A 21,530-nucleotide genomic window follows, 5' to 3' on the forward strand; every position below is an offset into this window, starting at 1 on the left:
AGTTAAGTGGCCCAGTGGATACAGCCCTGGGCTTGCAATCAGGAAGGAAGACCTGAGTTCAGCTTTGACCTCCGATCCCTGGGCAAGGCTTTTAAACAGTTTTGCCTCAGTTTCCTCCTCTGTAAAATGAGCTGGAGAAGGAAATGGCAAACCACTCCAGTATCTTTGTCAAGAAAACCCCAGATGAAGTCACAGTTGGACATGACTGTAACAACAATCAGCTGTAAAAAGGAGTTTACATTCTAATGGGGCAAGACTACTCACCAGCTAATTTGTGGCCAGGGAGGGGGACTTTGGTACTTAAAGTTATATTGAGGGTGAGATGAGTGGTGGGGACATAGGGAGTAAATTGACATACTAGTTAGGAAAAATTAAGTTAATTTGATCATGGTTCCCAAAATTGGAAAGGGGGAGGGACAGGAAAGAAAGTAAAGGCTGTGTGAGTCTAGAGGAGGTGGGCACATAGAAGGGACTCAAGTGAAGGAAGGTGGCTGGGACATTCCAGAAATAATGCTCTGTGAGAGAGCTACCAATTAGAAGAGCAGGGACCCCAGGTAGTTCCTCTAAGCAGGGGTGGGAAACCTGGAGCCTCAAGGCCACATGTGACCCTCTAGGTCCTTGGTGTGGCCTTTTGATTGAGTCCAAGTTTTACAGAACAAATTCTTTTATTAAGGGGATTTGTTCTGTGTAGTTTGGAGTCAGCCAAAGGGCTGAACTTGAGGACCTAGAGGGCCACATGTGGCCTCGAGGCTCCTGCCTAGAACATGGTCTGTGGCGCTGAGGAAAGTGGCTGCTGTTGCCCACGTGGTATTGGACAATAATACTTCCAATTGGAAAGCACTTTAGGAAGAGTCGTTATGGAATTTTGGAAGGAGTCTTGGGAAAATGGGTAAAAAGCCCACCTGAGGCGTTTTGTAGTTGTTACCTGGGTTGTCATTTAACCCTTTTTGTGCTTCAGTTTTCTCATCTAAAATGGGAGTGGGTGGGTTAGACTTGATGAGTCTCTAAGGGCCCTTTTGGCTCTAAATTTATGATCCTTACCATTGACTTTTCATTTCAATCTCTGCTTTCCTTTACAAAACCCTACCTCTTCTTCCACACCTGACTTTGTAGTCCCATGACCCCTCAATTTTCTCCCAAGCCACCTCCCCTGCTCTAGCCACTCTCTTTTCCTGATCTTGACCCCTTGGTAAACAAATTCAACACTACACAGTCTCCTCTCTTGAATCCCTAATTAGGCCTCTTACTTCATCAGCTGAGCCTCATGCCCACCATTCTCTACCTTTGCTCCTAAATATGTGCTGCTGAATTGAGGCAGAGTAGTCATTCTGACCAGGTCCACTGCAGATTTGTTACTCAACCTCGATTGGGCCCTCACTCTTTCTAGGTCATTCTACTACACCTTCCTCATCAATTCACTATCCCACTCTGTACATCGACTGTTCCAGATCTTTTCATCCCACCTCAAACCTCCCATGACTCCATCTCCATATTCAGCTGAGATCCTTGTCTCAATATTTTATAGAAAAAAACTGAAGCCATTTGCCTGTGAATTCCATCTTCTTTCATCTCCTGTCAGTCAAATGCCTTCTGCCACTGACCTCTTCTTTTAACCCTGTCTCACATGAAGTGGCCTTACTCCTTGCTAAGGCCATTCTATCCCGTCTCCTCCAACAGACTCCCCTTCATCATCCCCACTGTAATATTTTTAAACTCTATTAGCTTATTCCCTACAACCATACCCATGTCTCTACTATCCTAGAAAAACTCACTTGATTCTATTTCTCTTCACTTTGTAGCTCAATTCCTCGAAAAGGCCATCTACAGTACATGCCTCCACTTTTTGTTCTCACTCTCTTAACAACTATCACAGTTCAATTTCCAGCTTCATCATTCCATGTAAACTTCTCTCCAAGTTTACCAGAGATCTTAGTTGCCAAATCCAATGGCCTTTTCTCAGCCCTCCTTCTCCTTGACCTCTCTGCAGCCTTCGACATTGATCACCCTTTGAAACGCTCTTCTCAAGGTTTTTGGAAATTACACTGTCCTGGTTTTTCTCCCACCTAACTGCTCCTTTGCTGGATCTTCCTCCAGATCTCACCCTCTAACTGTAGGTGTCTCTCAGGGTTATGTACTGGATGATCCCATCAGCTCCCATGGATTTAATCACTATCTGTAGGCTGATAATCTTCAGATCTGCCTTTCCTGCCCCAACATCTCTGCTGACTTCCAATCTCACATCTCCAACTGCCTTTCAGATATGAATTGTATATCCAGTAGACGTAACTACATGGGTCTAAAACCGAACTCATTATCTCCCTCTCCCCCTCAACTTCCCTGTTACTGTAGTGGGCAACACCATCTTCCCAGTCCTTCAGGCTCACAACCTATGAGTCATCTTGGATTCCTCACTGTCACACCCCCCCATATCCAACTTTGCCAAAGCCTGTTTCACCTTTGTAATACTGGTGTTGCCACACTGCCACCACTCTAGTGCAGGCCCTCGTCACCTCACCTAATCTGTTGGCAATATCCTATGGGTGGGTCTGTCTGCCTCAAATCTCTCCTTTCTCATCCATCCTCTATTCAATGTTTTCCTAAAGCAAATGTCTGATGATGCCCTCACCCCCACCCCAATAAATTCCAGTGGCTCCCTATCATTTCCAGCTCCCTCCCATCTTTCCAGTTGTCTTTCACTCCCCCATATGCATACTTTCATTCAGTGACTTAAACACTGTCTCAACATTTTCTCTGGCCATCCCTCAGGTGTGGAACACTCTCTCCTCTCAACTTTGCCTACTGACTTAATTTAAATTCCATCTAAAATCTCAACTTTTACAGGAAATCTTTCCCAATACCTCTTAATTCCTGTATGTAGTTTGCTTTGTACATATCTTTCCTATTAGGTTATGAGCTCCTTGAGGGAAAATTTGCAGAAATCCACTATAGTCAGGAAAATTAGTTTCTCGTTGGACTGAAAATCAGGCCACAGTCAGTATGATCCTAGGTATTTTACACTAGTCCAAATTTCAAGACAAGCCAAATCAGTCTCTTCTGGCTGGTTTTAATATGGCCCACTCCATTTTCCTTATCCATGCTTATGCATAAAGCCTATGGTGCATTCTCACCTGCCTTAAAACAATCAAATTTCCTTAAAGCAAAAAGTTTTCTTTTCCATCAGGCCTTTTCCTACACTCCCAGCTGCTAGCACCACACATTTTTGTATATACAACCCCTAGATTAGAGGAGCAAGACTGTTTATTTCCTTTGTATCCCCAGGGCCTCTGGGAAAATGAATAGTTTTAAAAATGCCGATTGATTGACATACTGGTGTGGTCAAATAGCCAGAATTGAATCCTAGAAATTAGTTTTAGAATCCTAATGTAAAACAACTAACTCATTAAGGAAGCTCACCAAGTAGGGGAGAATATACCCAAGTGCACAGTTTCCAAAAGCAAAATGAGTCACAAAGACTTGCAAGTCACAGTAATTACTTCTGGGAGGAAGAGCTTTGAAACCACACTATGGGATTAACTGCTCAGCTGAAACAAATCTGAGCAAATGTGTGATGTTTCTTTGACAAAATCACCAACAAGAAATACTTTATCCCACTATGTCAGACGTAAAATACCATTAAAAAACCTAAAATTAAAAATTGTTACTTATGAATCTAGAACTTGATTACATTTAATAATAGATTGGAGGAATGGCCAAATAAATTATGGCCTGTGAATGTAATGCAGTATTACTGTGACAGACAGTGCAGACAGTGAATACAGGACTGATGCAAAGTAAATATAGTCAAGAAAACAATATAGTTACTACAATTAAATGAAAAGAATAACATCTACAAAACAACTGAAACTGAGCAAATAAAGAACAAACTTGACCCCAAAAAACAGATACTAAAAGACACCTTCCCTTCCTCTCCAGAGGTGAGGAATCCATGGTTGTTGAATCATAACACTGCGTATATCACATTTTTTTTTCAATGTACTGGACTTCTTTGTTATTCCTCTTTTAAAAAATTGTAATGGCTCTCTGCCAGAAGGAAAAGGATACAGGGTGAAATGTAGGCAATGTAAAAAGATAATAAATTCATTTGAAAAATAGCTCTCTTTGTGGTAGCAAAGAACTGGAAACTGCAGGGATGCCTATTAACTGGAGAATGGCTGAATAAGTTGTGGTATATGTATCTGATGGAATACTACTGTGGTATAAGAAATGAGCTCAATGACCTTAGAAAAACATGCACAATAAAGAGCAAAATGAACAGAACCAAGAAAACACGGTATACAGTAACAACAATACTGTTCTAAGAACGACTTTGAATAAGTTATTAACTATTATAAATACCTAAATTAACTGTAAGAGAAGACGCTATCTGCATCCAGAGGAAGAACTGATAAATAGAAAAATGCACAAAATAATTTTACACATATACCTATTTGTGCTTAATGGTAACCATGCCTAGGGCTGGGGGAGGGGAGGGAAGGAAGGAAAAAAGAAATTTTAACTGATAGTTTTGTTGTACATTTGAAAGGAACAGCAATTTGTGCATATTAAGAGTTGTAGTTTTGTGTAAAATCATCTTTATGTTACAGAAATGCTTGTTCCATAAATTAAAAATAAAAAGAATGATTTTTAACATTGGCATATGTGTCATTGCCAAAACTAAGTGAACTAAGAATCTAGCAATCTGCATAAAGTCAGAGCCAAATGATCTAATTTTATGGTGTTTTTTTAATGTCATATGAAAATACTGGAAATTCAACTTGATAAAAGAGTAAGCAATGATCCTCCTCAAAAACTTTCACTATTTAAGGGCAATTCCACCATTTCCCCAGCTTAGAACAGCTTGATTTTTAGCAAAAATAAAACAAGTATGCTTCTTACGCAATCATTAACATGAAGCCAAATCTAATAAGTTCATAGTGTAAGGTAAAATTCACAAACCACTTTAAGTCAACACAGTTGCTTTAAATTTTATTTAATCCAATTTAGTAGACTATTAACGTTTTCCACCAACTCTGGGCGCAGAAACTTTCACAGGCTTCACAATTTTTTGTTTAGGTGCAGCCTTTGTAGGAGCCTATAAAAAGACATGAATTAATGTGACACGATTCCAATTTTCCTTTACATTGTTCAATAATTTATCATCTCAAATAAAGCACAAAAATAAAACTGCCAGCAACCCCCTCCTTTCCTTTCCTCCTCTTCAAACCCGTCCAGTCCCTTACGTAGATCTGGTCCCAAATCTAGTATTGGTGTATACCTGGCTTAAGATTCTTCTTCTTTTTTTTTAATTTTTAGACATTTGGGGTTAAGTGACTTGCCCAGGGTCACACAGCTAGTAAGTGACAAGTGTTTGGTCTGAGGCTGGATCTGAACTCAGGTCCTCCTGACTCCAGGGCCGGTGCTCTAGCCACTGTGCCACCTAGCTGCCCCTAAAATTCTTTACAGTGCTTCCTAGGGAGACCTAAGGCTAGCTTTGGGGTACAATGATAAGGATAGGTGACTGGACCTGTTATTTCACTGGTAACAGTAGTAGTAATGATGATGATAGCTTAACATTTACATAATGTTTACTATGTGCAGGCACCATGCTAAACTACAATTATTTCCTCATTCCACTGTCTCACAACAACCATGAGAGAAAAGGTGCCATTATTTTCCTCTTTTTTTTTTTTTTTACTGAGGAAGAAACCGAGGCACAAAGGTTAAGTGCCTTGCCCAAGGTCACACAGCTAATAAGTATCCCAGACTGGATGTGAACTTGGGGGTTGTTAACTCCAGACCCAGAGCTCTATCCAACGCAGGTCAGCATCTTCTCTGCAACTTAAACTAAGAAACAAAAGAAGCTGCTTATTTGTGACTGACCTAGCTGGAGATGGTCTTGTTTATACACTTCTAGTGCTCGAATGATGACATAATGAGACCAGTTCCAGTTACCTGAAACCACCTCCATCTTCAATAGTCCCAACTATAGTCACCCAGCTTCTGCTTGAACTACTTTCCCCCATATTGCAGGGATTTAACATTTAAAGTAAATATACTTCAGGAACCAGAGTATGACAATGATTACCTTAGCAGCAGATGCAGCTGTCTTCTTAGTTGCTTGCTTAGCTTTTTTTGCTTCTTTGGCAGCCCTGGGAAGTAAAAATTATCTTAAGCAGAAATACAAAATTGATTGCCATTGGAAAAGTGGAACCAGGGGTTAGTAGCAAAACAGAAAACAATTCCCAACCACTCTCCCATCTAAAGAACATTTATGAGTCTGAGAACATTCTTACGTTCCCAGAGCAAAGTGGGGTGGAGTGGGCATTAGCAGTGTGGCGTACACAACTCAAAGAGTTGTCACTAAAACTCCAATGCAGCATTGGTCATACCCTAAAGCTATACAACCACCAATTTTGCAATTTCATTCAGCTTCAATGTAGGGCCATTTATCACTAACCTTGAAATTAGCAGAGCAGGAAAACATTAAAAAAGACTTTATTTACCATCCCATAACCAATTTGTGATTAACAGGAAAAGAATGTTTTTGACCTGTATCCTATTAAAGACAGCAAATGTTCATAGGCCACACAATGGCCATAATGGCTATATACACCTTTTTGGTATTAGCTTTTGACATTACATACATGTAAACAGACTAATGACGATGAGTATGACTGTTAACACTGCAAACTAATAAATGATTCCTCACCTGATGGCTTGTTCTCGTTGGGCCTTTCGAACTTCAGGCTTCTGGTTCCTCTTGGCCATTATATCAGCAAGAGAAGCCCCAGTGATGGCCCTCTGGAATTTAACAGCCCTTCGAGTTCTTTTCTTTTGAATCTCTTCCTGAAGAAAATTAACAGCATTTCATTAACTGGGGGGTCTGAAGAAGAGTTAACCACAGGAAAAAATTAGAGCACTGACTTAGAAACAATCTAATCCAACCCCCCTCATTTTATAGATAAGGTACAGGGAGGTAGAACAGCTTGCCCAAGGCAGGAATTGATCCCAGGTTGTGACCAAATTCAGTGCTCTTCCTACTAATATATTTGAAACAAATGCTTGTAAAACACACCCATTTTATTATTTTAAGGTTAAGGAGCCAAAATAGTGCATGTATTCAGTGAAAGAATTCCACTTCAAATATCCAGTTGCAAATGCCCCTCCATTTGCCTACTCTGGCCATTTTTACTGCTTTTTAAAAAAGTTAGACAATCCAAGTGCCCAGTCTTCATTTTACCTAGCACTTCTCTTTCACTTGGACAAGCAACAGGAAATACCGATCCACTAAAACCTAACACCAAAAAAACTAAAGCAAAAAAGACAGAAGACCCCTAATGATGCTCCTACACATTCTACATCCCTACTTTCTGGCATCGCCAATCCTTCCATTTGGCAAAATTTAAAGCCTGAGACACTTCTTTACCCCCTTAACTGGCTATATAAATCAACTGCAAAGACTTGCCAATTCTACCTCCAGATCATTTTGCCAATGTATTCCATCATCTCCACTTTCAAGCCTACACCTCTAGTTCAAGCCCCACCAATATTTCTTAATTGGTCTTTGGGCCTATACAGTCCCACTATACACTAAAATATAAGATAGTTATACTTTACTGCCAAAGCGCTACTCCTAAAAGCACCTGACCATGCAATTGTCTTGCTAGAAAAAGTACAATGTGGCTTCCTTTCCACCACTCCACCAAAGTATCCTACGTTCCAGTCAAACTGGCCTACTTACTATTCTTTACACATAATGACCCTGTGTCTAGCATGACTGTCTTCCTGACCTAAGCCTATCAGAAGCCCTAGCTTGTTTCAAACCTCAGCTTCTTCCACCTCCTAAATAAGGTCATTCAGCAGACTCACCTCAAGTGCTAGGCATTCTCCTGCCTCAAATCCTTGTATTTACTTATATTTGTACATGTTTTCCCAATGCTAGAAATAAATTCCTTTGGGGCAGAGATTTTCACCTTTGTCTACCACTAGGACCTTGTACAGTGTATGACTCCTAACAAATGCTTACTGATAATCATCTGCATAAAAATATAACTGATGACCAGACCATTTGATATTAGATAATAAGGGGAATGGAGGAAAGAGGACATATGCAACTGGCGGAAGAAGCCTCAAAAGAAATAAGCATTAAGTGCCTACTATGTACCCAACACTGTGTTAATCACTTTACAAATATTTTCTCATTTGATTTTCACAACAACTCTGAGGAGCTATTTATCCTCATTTTATAGTTGAGGAAACTGAGGTTCACTTATGACTTGCAGCATCACAAAACTATTTAGGATGTGATGCTGGAATTGAACTCAGGTTTTCCTGACTCTGGGTCCAGGCTCTCTCCACTGTGCTTCTTAGGTTTGCAAACACATTAGAGAGAAGTATATCAAAAACACTCCATGGAATCAGAAGGCCTGGATCATGTCTAGCTTTTTTCCCGAGGCTGCCAACTGTGACCCTGAATAAGTCATAGCATCTCTGGGCCTCAGCTGTTTCATCAGCAGAACAAGGAGGTGATCTAATAGAGTTGGATCCATCACTAAGACTTCACATAGCTATACAGAAAGTTGCATGTAAATGTAAACTGTCATTATTAGGCTATTAAGGTTTGTTTTCTTCCCAATGGAACATCTTTTAAAAGCTTGATTCTTAATTCTGTTCCACCCTGGCATCTCATTTCCTAATTTTAGAGCCTCAAACTTTCAAAGTACATACTACTTTATTTTTATACCTCAAAAAGGTGTCATTTAACCATCTACTATGAGATTCTCTCTTGCTATGATTTTCAATAGCACCATTTGGAGTATTACAGAATTAAATCAACGAATAAGTAACCTCCAATTATATCAATATCAAATGTAAACATGTCAGAAATATCACTAAAAGAGGAAGACCAATCCAGTTATCACCTGAAAAATTCCTGTAAACTAAACTTTGCTAAAATCGTTATTCTATTACAAAGGAAAATAAAATGACACAAATTAGGATTCTCCTTTAAGTTTTCTTTAAAAAAAAAAAACTCCAGCAATTTATCCACCTCTTCTATTTCCATCATAATACCAGCTTACATTTCCAATGTGTTTTGACAACCCTCAAATTAGAACCCAGGGTTATTTTCCTAGCTGCCATGAAAGGCAGGTTGTAGTCCATAAGGATGACCCTGAAATCAAAGTCCTCTTTATGATACATATTGTCTGTAACCCTAAGTTACTTAAGCTTTCAGAATCTCAGGCAAGTTAGATACAACACTCATCATTTGCTTTGGGGGGACAAAGCTCCCCATCATAGGTTAAGGATGAAAAAAAGCCCACCAAAATACCAAATATATTTTACTAACCGACTGTCCCTTCTTGTGTTTTCTCCTATACAGGACAGTCCAATTGATTTGCCGGGGGTTCCTCTTTGAAAGGAATGCAGATTCGCATTTTGCATTCAAAAATTGGAAAACCTATGGTGAGAAAATTTTAAACAAGTTATCAGAAATCTCAAAGGATCAGGTACTACACAGTGAAAAGAACTGTTATCCTATTAGGCAAATAACCAATGGGAGAGGCAACCCCAATTCATAGGAAGCCAGAAGGCCTTTATGATAAAACTATCAAAACCTCAGCTAAAGGATAAGTTTATGAACGTTGACCCAGACCTCTATGTACAAACAAGTTCACAGTAATTTTTTTGTACTGGAAAAGAACTGGAAACTAAGGGGAATACCAATCAATCGACTGGGAGAATGGATTGTGGCCTGTGGAATGAAAGGGATTGGGAGGGGAGGGGTTTCAAGGAAAAGTTGTATGAAGTAATGCAGAGTGAAAGTCACTAAAACCAGAACTTATACAGTAACACCGTAAAAGCAAAAATCTTTACAAGGAGTAAGATTTCCGATCAATGTAATTACCAGCCATCAGAGCACCATACTACCAGCGCCACTGGGGTGACGGATTCAAAATGATGAATGAATCATTTTGGGGGGTGACGATGCGGAAATCTGTATTGCGTGATAATTCTAATGTAGAGGAGTTTTACTTTGTTTCCATATTGGGGTCGGGGTGAAAATGAATGCTTGTTAATCGAAAAATAAAATGGGAATAAAAAGTGAGCCCGGAGTGCGGTCGTTAGAGGCAGAAGAGAAATGGGGGCAGCCTCCCCCCCCGGCTGGCGTCGGGAGCTCGCCGGCCGTCACGTCCCGGAGCCCGGGAGCGGCGCGAGCGCGTCTCACCTTCCCGTCCGTGCGGGCGTAGCGCCTCCCGTGACCCGGGTAGATCTTGTACCCGCTGAAGCTGCACAGTTCGACCCTGAAACGAAAACCACGGAGGTCAGACACGGAGGCCGTCCCCAGCGAGGAAGTGCCATACCGGCGAACGCGGCGGCCTCCGGGCCGAGGATGGCCGCGGATTGGGAAGCAAGCATCTTTACTTACTTCATGGCTGAAAACGGCAGGAAGATGGCGAAGAGGAAGAGAAAGAGGGGATTATGGGAAGGATTCTTATATATGCGGGCGGCCTCCTCCGCCCTCTTCCGTCGCGCGCTAACGTAGGACTCCCGGGGACGACGCCATTTCCGGTGGCTGGCCAAACATTTGGCCCGCGGGGCCGCGGGACTTGTTCTTGAGGGAAGGGAAGATACAGAAGAGAACCTTATTAGTGCGGTCTTTAGTATGTAACCTAGTACCTTTTTTATTGCATTATATCCCACAATTTAGCTCACGTTTATATTTTAGGGCTTGATATAAAACCGCCCTATAAACTAAGCAGGACAGTTCTTGTCCCGGATTTACAGATAAAGAAACAGAGGCTCCGGGAAGGAAAACGACTTGTACATAGTTACTAAATGGCAGCCATTATTCAGAACTGCAAACTGAAGAAGAGTTCTTCCCCGGTGACAAACCGATGAGAACCCAGCACCTTGCCACTGTGCCCGAGTGGACAAGTCAAGCTGAGCCCTTAGTCACGGTGTGACCGTGAGCTTGACAAAGTTCCGCATCCGCCCCACAAGAGCTCCATCGTCGCCCGTTCGGCACGTTCACGCCGGGGCTGCCCACGACCACTTATCCCTGCCCTCCCCTCTGCGCCGGCGTCCGTCTTCTCTGTCACTCGGCCCCGGCACCTCGGGATCCAAAAGCCAGTGGGGCGGGCTCTAGCCTGAGGTGACTCCTGGGTGGCTGGCGGGGAAGTGGGGGCAGGTGATGGGCCGGATCAGCTACTCCGTCCTCCTCCCCTCTGGTCGCGGAGGAAGGGCTTTCCCGGGCACTGCCTCGGCACATGCGCAGAGCACGGAGCTGCGGAGCCGGCTCGGAGGAGGCGGGAGCCCAGTGGGCCCCGCCCATTCCCCCTCCCCTCCCCTCCCCTCCCTCTCCCCTGCCCCGTCGGCTCGCGACCCGCGCCCTGGGGGAAAAGTGGAGCCGAGCGGGGAAGAGCCCCGGGCAGGGTCAGCCCCCGGGGCCATCGTCTGCACCCTCACTTAGTACCTCTGAACGCTTTGGGCGAGTCACTTTCTCTGAGCCTCGGGTTTTTAAAACTTTTGTTACATTTTGCCTTTTTTAAACAAGCATTTATTGTCTCTCCCATTCTCCCCTTCACAGGAAAGAGAATAGGAAAACTCAACAAATTCCCACACTGGCCACATCCAAAAATGTGTTCTTCATTCTGTGTATGTAAACAGGATATGGGCTATATCTGCCTCAGCTTCTTCATCTGAAAAATGGGAAGGTTGGACACTGATGCCTAGGGACCCGTTTACCCCCAAATCTCCCTTCTGTTGGCTCCTTTCCTGATGTCCACAAACAGAGAGATTTCCCCCATTCTTCCTTTCACAGTCTAAACCTTCCCCTTTCATTCTTTACTTTCTGTCCCACCTTCTGACCCTCAGCTGCTTGCAGTCTGGCTTCTGATCCACAGGTAGGCTGAGACTACCCCCTCCCAGGTTACCAAAAACCTCCAAATTAATAGATCCAGTGGCCTTTTTTCACCTTTTATCCTTGAGGTATCAGATGGTGCAGAGGACTAGGCTGCTGCTAAGCTGGGAGTCAGGAAGAGCTGAATTCAAATATGGCCTCAGACGATTACTGCGTGACCCCGGACTAGTCACTTAACTGTTGTCTGCCTCAATTTCCTCAACTGCAAAATGAGAATAATAATAGCACCTACCTCCTAGGTCTGTTGTAAGAATCAAATGGGATAATATTTATAAAATGCCTGGCATATAATAGGTGCTTGATAAATGCCTTTTCCCTTTTCCTCTTTTGTCCTGTCTACAGTATTTAACACTGCTTTCCAGTCCCCTTCCTTGTCCTTGATAACTTTCAGCCACATTTGGTATGTTGACTTCCCCTGGCTATTGGGTTTTAATGAAATTGCTCTCTCCAATCTACCTGATCCTTCTCATTTTCCTTTGCAGAGTCACTATGTTCTTAACTTTAAAAAAAAAAATTCCCCCCAGTAACATGTAAAAACATTTTTAACATGTTATTTAAGTCTTGAGTTCTGAATTCTATCCCTCTCTTTTTTTTCCCTCTCCCCTCCCTGAGACAGTAAGCGATCTGATACAGGTTATACATGTGCAATGGTGTAAAACATTTCCATATTAGTCATTTTGTGCAAGAAGACTTGAAAGGAAAGAAAGACATGAAAATAGTATGCTTCATTTTCTATGCAGACAACATCTGTATCTGCATTCAGACAACATCATCTCTTTCTCTGGAGACAGATAGTATTTTTCAGCGTGAGGCCTTTGGGATTGTCTTGAATCATTGTATTGCCAAGAGTTAAGTCAATCACAGTTTATCATCACACAGTGTTCCTGTTACTGTGTACAATGTTCTCCTGGTTTTGCTCACTTCACTTTGCATCAGTTCATGTAAGTCTTTCCAGGTTTTTCTGAAATCCGCCTACTTGTCATTTTTATAGCACAATAATATTCCATTACAATCATGCAACAACTTGTTCAGCCATTCCCCAGTTGATAGGCATCCCCTCAATTTCTACTTCTTTGCCACCACAAAAAGAGTCACTATAAATGTTTTTGTGCGTGTATGTCCTTCACCCTTTTTTATCATCTTTTTCAGATATAGACCATTGCTGGATGAAAGGATAGGCACAATTTATCTTACCTCTTTTTTCACTTATTCATTCCTTGTTAATCTCATCAGTTCCCAGGAGTTCAACTTCCATTTCTATAAATGCTTGTTGATTGATTAATATAAATAAATACCATACCTGTATATCCAGTTCTCATTTCTTTCCCGAACTCTAGTCCTACATATATCCCTGTGCCTGCTGCCCATCTCTACCTGCATGTCTTTCTGGGCCAGCCCTGACTCAAGCCAGTCTGGTGGTTCCTGTTCAGAATTGAAATTCCAATCAGAATGAAATGAAACACTCATAAACCATCTAACATTTAACAACTACCTCAACAAAAGATTACATAGTAGCGTGTAAAGGAATTCAGCAAGGATACACTATTGGTTCAGGTGGGTACAGTTTCTTGGCCTCCATATTTGCCAGTGGCAAGCCTGGTCAGCAGCTTTAGTGTGACTGAGGAAATCCTGACTCCTGTGCTGGTCTTTTATGTTAGTTGGCCAAGAAGCTACATCTGATAGAATTCTAGCACCCTGGATCAATTAAGTCTTCAGAATTGTCTTTTAGGGGAAAAACTAGCCCAGCCTATGTGGAGTAGATACTGCTCTCACCGCAATATCACAGATACTTCAAAGTTACCATATCTCCATATCTAAAATACAACTTGTCTTTTCCCCTAAAACCACACTTCTTCCTAAATTCCATATTTCTGTCAAGGCAATTTCTATTCTTCTAGTCATCCAGGTCCACAAAACAAATGTAAACCACTTTGCAAACCTTAAACTACTATTTTATTGTCAGCAATTATTAAAGCTACTACCCTAGTTAAGGTTACCTTTAACCTGGATAATAGCCCCCTAATTGGTCTTCTTGCCTTCAGTATCTTCTCTTTCCTATCCATCCTACACACAGATGCCAAATTAATAATGCTAGAGTATGAGTCTGACTTTTTTTTTTTAAAGACAGTATTTCCTTGTCTCATCCAGGCTGGATGTAACTCATGGGCTGATTCCATTGCTGACCTGAGTCAGTTCCCTCCTCCTTAAGAGATCCAGTGACATTCCCCTACCCTCCATTCCCTTGGGCTGACCATGTTGATGCCGAACTTATTTCAGACACCTGATTGTCATAGACTACTGCAACTCAGAATATCTTCAGTCACTCTCATGGCTGAGGTTGGGGTATACCACCACATACAACTCAGGGATAACTATTTTACTTTACAGGTTGGAGCTAGGAGCCAGATCTTATAAAATTAAATACGGATTTATTCTAAAATGAAGTCCTATACTTAGTTTCAACTGCATAAATACACAGTAGGGAAAGTATGACTAGATAGATACCTGAAAGTTTTTCTCTTACTACAGACTTGGTATGAATTGTGATAGATGATTAATTGGACTTCTATTTTATTCCAATCAATATTAGTCATTTTGATATGATTCCATAGGAACTGTGATTATAAATTCTGTATATTAGGCCCCAGAGCTGTGAACTGCAGACTGTAAGTTCCTTTGCTTAATCATAGGAAGCTAACTAATTTTTCTCCCCCTGTTTTTCTTTGTTATGGTGACCAAGCCCAGCAAGGCAGAATGGAAAGTCCTCCAGCTATTTTTGTTGCCCCTTTGTCCCTCAGCATCCCTCTATTGCCCAAGATGGGGAGATATCCATGAGCACTTGACCAACAAGTAGCCCTGTTTGCTGGTCTGTGGCCTGCCTGTCTTCTGGCTCATTGGACCATGTAGATGTTTTGATATCTGTTTATCAAGGGGTAGCTAGGTGGTGCAATGAATAGAGTACCGGCCCTGAAGTCAGGAGGACCTGAGTTCAAATCCAGCCTCAGACCAAACACTTGACACTTAGCTGTGTGACCCTGGGCAAGTCACTTAACCCCAATTGCCTAAAAAAAACAAAAACAAAAACCCAAAACTAAAGATATCTGTTTATCAGCCCGGCCCATGAGGCTGCTCACTGGCTCAGTAGTACCTCCTGAAAGGTCAAGATTAGTCTGTTAAGATATGTTCACTGGCTTGTTTATCAACCAATGGAATTCTCTACTTTGTGTAGACCCTCCTGGAGGGTCAAGGCCAAGAGCCATCAACCAATAAGACTCTGTATTTTACTGTGCCTCTTATATATCATCTGGGTATCAAGCACTGTAAAACTAAGGCCCTGTAGAAAGGGGACACCTCAGATCACTGGGAAAATGTAAGGTCTGCTTCATTGGAGAAACCCTTTAATAAAGTGCTATTGACTTGGAGTTCTGCCTCAGTTTCTTTTATTGAAGATTGGATAATTTTGGACCCCACAGAGTCCAAGGTGTGATATGATAAACAAAGCTAAATTTTAGTATTTAGAATGAGTTAAAAGTCCTAATGTACCCTGCCATGGTTGAACAATATCTAGAGTATTATGTCCAGCCCTAAATGATACATTTTAGGATGGACTTTCATAAGTTAAAATATATCCAAAAAAATCCAGCCAATATTAATCAATTGACATAGCTCCTACTATGTGCCAGGCATTGTGCTAGGTGCTGGGGATATAAATGCAATGAGTGAAAAAATCCCTACTCTCAAAGACCCAGAATTGAACACATACTCCAAATGTGATCTGATTGAGGTAGAATACAGGGCAACCATCCCCTCCTTAGTCCTGAAGTCTATGCCTCTTATGATCCATCCTTTAGCCCAAAGTATACAAAAAACCTCACACTTTTTAGATGAATTACACTCTAGCTACATATCTCCCAGACCTTATACTTGTGAAATTGCTTCATTAAACCCAAGTGTAAGACTTCACATTTATCCCTGTTGAATTTCATCCTACAAGATGCAGCCCAATGTTCAAACATCTCAAGGTCTTTTAGAATCCTAACTCTATCATCTAGCTTGTTAGCTAATCCTCTCATTTTGTGCCAGTTATAAATTTGATGAGCATCCCATCTATGCTTTTATCCATATCATTGATAATAATGTTAAACACCAGAGAGCCAAGCACAGATCCCTGGGAGTACACTACATACCTCCTTCCAAGTTGGCATAGAGTATAAATTAATGACAACTCTGAGTTTGGCCATTCAACAAGCTAATCAATAAATAAATAAACATTAAGTGCCTACTATGTGCCAGGCACTGTGCTAAGCTCTGGGGATACAAAAAGAGACAAAAGACAGTCCCTGCCCTCAAGGAGTTTACAATCTGTATTTACCAGCCTATACTATTACATAGCCTATATCTTTTTCTCCTCTAGAAAAATAGACTTTTTCAATTTCCCCCCCCTAAATCTTAGGCCTAGATTTTTGACAATGGCAAGAATGGGATTCCAGATTTCTACTGGTGGCAGCAAAAATGACAGATCTTGTCCACTAGGAAAAAGAAGAAAATTTATTTTACTCTTTCCTACCAAAAATGGACAATGAGTTCTGTAACACTCAGGTTAGTTATGTACCTATTATCTTTGTCTTTTATTCTCTACCCCACCCTGTAATTATGTCATGGCAGGACTGAAGAAGAAGCAATGGCACAGGGTGGTCACACACAGGGTGGTCTATATGTGTATGTAGACATGTATGCATGCACACTTAAGAATCATATAGCCAGATGAAACACTAGGACTTTGGGGCCTTGGGAAAAAAGATTACAGTTGTTTGATCACATGAATTTTTATTGTCAATCGGATAGGAGAAAAATCTAGTTCATGACACTTTTTTCTGTTGATATTAATTTATGTTTTTGTTATTGTGTACTTTATAAATATAATCACACAAGTATTTCTATATACAACAAACAGAAACAATGATTTTCTGTTATGTAGAGCTTACATTTTTAAAAAGACTATAATAGATTCAATAGGTTGGTTTTAAAGTTATCCTGTGTGTCTCATTCTCTAATCCATAGAACTTCATATAATGTTCTAGAAAGGCATGAATTTTTTCAATGTTTTTGTTCATTTTGAACTTAAAACACAAAAAGACAAAAAAATTTCCACCAACAAAGCATAATATAAAAAGAGGAGTCAATGTAAAATCACAAATTTCCATTTCACACTGTAAAAAACTGTAGTAAATACTACACATTGTTTTCAAAGATAACCTGCTTTTTTTATGCTTCCTTCTCAATTTTCTTCTCTGCTAAGCACTTTATTTTTTTCTTCTTCCCCCACACCCAGCCCTAGAGGCTATCATTGGATACAAATATGTATATATGTAAATGTGTGTGTGTGGTGTGTGTCTGTGTGTCTGTGTGTGTGTGTGTGTGTGTGTGTGTGTGTGTGTGTGTGTATAAAACCATGCCATACATACTTCTATTGATCAGTACTTTCTCTGGAGGTGGACAGCATCTTCCTTCATAGGTCCTTTATAGTTGGTTTGAGCATTTATATTACTCAAAATGACTTAGTCATTCAAAGTTGTTCTTAGGGCAATATTGCTGTTCCTGTGTAAAACATTCTCTTGGTTCTGCTCATTTCACTCTTTATTATTGCATGCAAGTCTTTCCATGTTGTTCTAAAATCAACCTGCTCCTCATTTCTTACAGCACAGTAGTATTCCATCACAATCACACCTGTTTAGCCATTCCCCAATTGATGGGCATCCCCTAAATGTCTAGTTTTTTGCCACTACAAAGAGAGCTGTTATAAATATTTTAGAACGTTTAAGTTCTTTTCCTTTTTCCCTAATCACCTTGGGGAAGAGACCTAAGAATAGTATTGCTGGATCAAAGGGTATCCATAGCTTCATAACTCTTTGGGCGTAATTCCAGATTGCTCTCTAAAATGATTGGATCAGGAGCATTTTTTCATATGATTATAGATGGCTTTAATTTATTCATCTGAGAACTTCCTGTTCATATCCTTTGACCATTTATCAATTGGGGAATGACTTGTATTCTTATAAATTTGACTTAATTCTCGAAATGAGGCCCTTATCAGAGATACTGGTTGTAAAAATTCTTTTCCAATTTTCTACTTTCCTTCTAATCTTGGTTGCATTGGCTTTGTTTGTGCAAAAACTTTTCAATTTAATGTAATCAAAGTTATCCATTTTGCATTTTGTAATGTTCTCTATTTCATGTTTGGTCATGAATTCTTCTGTTCTCCATAAATCTGATAGGTAAACTATTCCTTGCTCTCCCCTTTTGTTTACAGTATCAGCCTTCATATCTAAATCATGAACCCATTTTGACTTTATTTTGGTATATGGTGTAAGATTTTGGTCTATGCCTAGTTTCTGCCATGCTCTTTTCCAGTTTTCCCAGCAGTTTTTGTCAAAGAGTGAATTCTTATCCCAGAAGATGGGGTCTTTGGTGTACTGGCCGCACGCCGACCTTCTGCCGGCCGCACGCCGGTACCCTCTCCTCCTATAAGGAGCACGCTACCAGAGTCATACTCACTTCCGAGTCTTTGGTCCTCAACCGGATAAACACACAGAGATGAGCCATTGGGAGGCGCCAACACCAGAGCTTTATTCAGAGGCCATCACAGCAAGCCATCATAGCAAGCCCAAGCAGCAAGGCCAGAGCAACAGGGCAGGAGCCAGGAGAGAGCGCGCGTGATCTGACCACGCTCGTTCCTAAATACCTACCTAGCCCTCCTCCCCAGCCCGCTTACTAGCCAATGATTGTAGGGTCAGATACCGGAAGGGGCTGTCTGAGTTTAGCACACCAAGGGGGAGGAAGTGACATAGGAGGCTAGGACCGGATACGGGGAGGAGGCATCTGGGATTAGTGCACAGACAGAGTACGTGACCTAGGAAGTCAGACTCAGAATACTGGGAGGAGGGGACTGGGGTCAGTGCTGCACAAAGGGACCCAGGAAGTCAGGAAGGTCACAAGAGGCATCTGGGGATGACGTTGCATGTAGGGAGGGGACTAAGCAAAGGGAACTCAGTCCTCTGCCGTCCCACTCCCACGTGGCACCGCCCCTTGCCTCAGGAGCTCAAGCTCCGGCTACTTCCTTGCACCCAGCTTATCTCACATAGCATAGCCCACTGCCTCAGGGCTTCTCCGTATCCAGCCCATCCCAGTTCACCTCGACTCTGCCTACCACAGCCCCTGCCTCGACTTCCAAAATACCCAGATCTTACCCTACTCTTGCCACAGCGCCCAACCTGGTAGCTGCCAACATCAGACAGTCCCTCACACTTTGGGTTTATCAGATAGTAGATTACTATAGTCATTGACTACTGTGTCTTGCATACTTAACCTATTCCACTAATCTACCACTCTATTTCTTAGCTAGTACCAAGCAGTTTTGAGGATTGCTGCTTTATAATACTATTTAAGATCTGGGATGGCTAGGCCACCTTCCCCTGCATTTCTTTCCATTAGTTCCCTTGATATTCTGGACCTTTTGTTATTCCAAATGAATCTTACTATTAATTTTTCTAGCTCTATAAAATAATTTTTGGTAGTTTGATTGGTATGGCACTGAATAAGTAAATTAGCTTAGGTAGAATTGTCATTTTTATTATATTAGCTAGGCCTACCCATGAGCAACTGATGTTTTTCCAATTATTTAGACCTGACTTTATTTGTGTGAAAAGTGTTTTGTAATTGTGTTCATATAGTTCCTGGGTTTGTTTTGGTAGGTAGACTCCTAAATATTTTATGTCTACAGTAACTAAATGGAATTTCTCTTTCTGTCTCTTGCTGTTGGGCTTTGCTGGTAATACAGAAATGCCAATGATTTATATGGGTTTATTTTATAGCCTACAACTTTGCTAACATTGTTTATTATTTCAAATAGTTTTTTACTTGATTCTCTAGGATTCTCTAAGCATATCATCATATCATCTGCAAAGAGTGATAGCTTTGTTTCTTCTTTGCCTGTTCTAATACCTTCAATTTCTTTTTCTTCTCTTATTGCTAAAGTTAACATTTCCAGTATGATATTGAACAGCAGTGGTGATAATGGATCACTATTGATTAGAGAAATGCAAATCAAAACAACTCTGAGGTACCATATCACACCTATCCAATTGGTCAACATGACAAAACAGTAAAATGATAAATGTTGGAGAAGATGTGGGAAAATTGGAACCCTAATGCATTGTTGGTGGAGTTGTGAAATGATCCAACCATTTTGGAGAGCAATTTGGAACTATGCCCAAAGGGCTATAAAAATGTGCATACCCTTTGACCCAGCAATAGCATTTCTAGGGCTATATCCCAGAGAGATCATAAAAATAGAAAAAGGACCAACATGTACAAAAATATTCATAGCAACTCTTTCTGTGGTGGCAAAGAATTTTGAATTGAGAGGATGCCCATCAATTGGGGAATGGCCAAACAAGTTGTGGTATATGAATGTAATGGAATACTATTGTGCTATATGAAATGATGAACTGGCTGACTTCAGAAAAACCTGGAAAGACTTGTATGGTCTGATGCTGAGTAAAGTAAGCAGAACCAGGAGAACATTATACACAGTAACAGCCATGTTGTGCAATGACTAATATTGATAGACTTAACCCTTCTCAGCAATACAAGGATCTAAGATATCTCCAAAGGCCTCATGATGGAAAATGCTATCCACAAAGAAGAAAGAACTATGGAGTTTGAATTCAGATCAAAGTATACTATTCGCTATTTTTTTTTCTTCTGTTGTGTTTTGTTTCCTCTTTCTGGTGGTTCCTCCTATTGATTCTAATTCTTACTTACAAATCACTAATGTGAAAATGTTTAATAGGAATGTATATGTATAGCCTTATATCAGATTGCATGTTGTCTTGGGGAGGGAGGGGGAGAAAAATTTAAAACTCAAAAGCTTGTGGAAGTGATTGTTGACAAATCAAAATAAATTAATAAAAAAAATTTAAAAATAAAATAAAATGATTGGATCAGTTCATAGTTCCACCAACAGTAAATTAGTTTCCCAATTTTTCCACATCCCCTGTAACATTTGTCATTTCCCCTTTCTAACATTTTAGCCAATCTGATAGATGTAAGATATCTCAAAGTTGTTTTGATTTGCATTTCTCTAATCAATAATTAGAATATTTTTTCATATGACTACATATAATTCTGATTTCTTCATCAAAAAACTACCTGTTTATATCCTTTGACAATTTATCAATTGGGGAATGACTCATATTCTTATAAATTTGACAAAGTTCTTTATATATTTGAAAAATGAAATCTTTACCTGAGAAATTATCTATAAAAATTTCCCCCCAATTTTCTACTTTCCTTCTAACTTTGCCTACATTGGTTTTATTTTTCAACAACTTTTTAATTTAATGTAATTGAAATTATCCATTTTACACCTCATGATGTTCTTTATCTTTTTCTTATTCATAAATTGTTCTTCTATCCATAAGTTTCATCGTAAAATGTTCCATCTTCTTCTAATTTTCTTGTGATATCTTCCTTTATATCTAGGTTATGTATCCATTTTGACCTTATCTTGGCAAATAATATAAGATATTAGTCAGTGCCCAATTTC

General features: G+C 40.5%; 1 protein-coding gene across 1 annotated transcript; it reads right to left on the reverse strand.

Annotated features, from left to right (window-relative positions):
• Nucleotides 1-4,959: 4,959 nt before the first annotated feature.
• Nucleotides 4,960-11,194, reverse strand: RPL24 (ribosomal protein L24). The gene is made up of 7 exons (XM_027867673.1): nt 11,116-11,194; nt 10,430-10,615; nt 10,229-10,304; nt 9,350-9,460; nt 6,710-6,846; nt 6,086-6,149; nt 4,960-5,092 (listed from the first exon to the last, which is right to left on the reverse strand). The coding sequence occupies exons 2-7, from the start codon at nt 10,432-10,434 to the stop codon at nt 5,012-5,014; spliced, it is 474 nt and encodes a 157-aa protein (XP_027723474.1). The 5' UTR covers nt 10,435-10,615; nt 11,116-11,194; the 3' UTR covers nt 4,960-5,011.
• Between the last annotated feature and the right edge of the window lie 10,336 nt (nt 11,195-21,530).

The sequence above is a fragment of the Vombatus ursinus genome, unplaced genomic scaffold, assembly GCF_900497805.2.
Source record: "Vombatus ursinus unplaced genomic scaffold, bare-nosed wombat genome assembly UNPS02001419.1, whole genome shotgun sequence".
In the NCBI taxonomy this organism is placed as follows: domain Eukaryota; kingdom Metazoa; phylum Chordata; class Mammalia; order Diprotodontia; family Vombatidae; genus Vombatus; species Vombatus ursinus.

What these genes read in the sequence shown, in the direction of transcription:
- RPL24 (XM_027867673.1), bottom strand. An exon ending in AACACAAGAAGGGACAGTCG is followed by an intron (nt 6,847 to 9,349) that starts GTTAGTAAAATA and finishes AATTTTCTTCAG; the next exon opens with GAAGAGATTCAAAAGAAAAG. An exon ending in CAGCTGCATCTGCTGCTAAG is followed by an intron (nt 5,093 to 6,085) that starts GTAATCATTGTC and finishes GTCTTTTTATAG; the next exon opens with GCTCCTACAAAGGCTGCACC.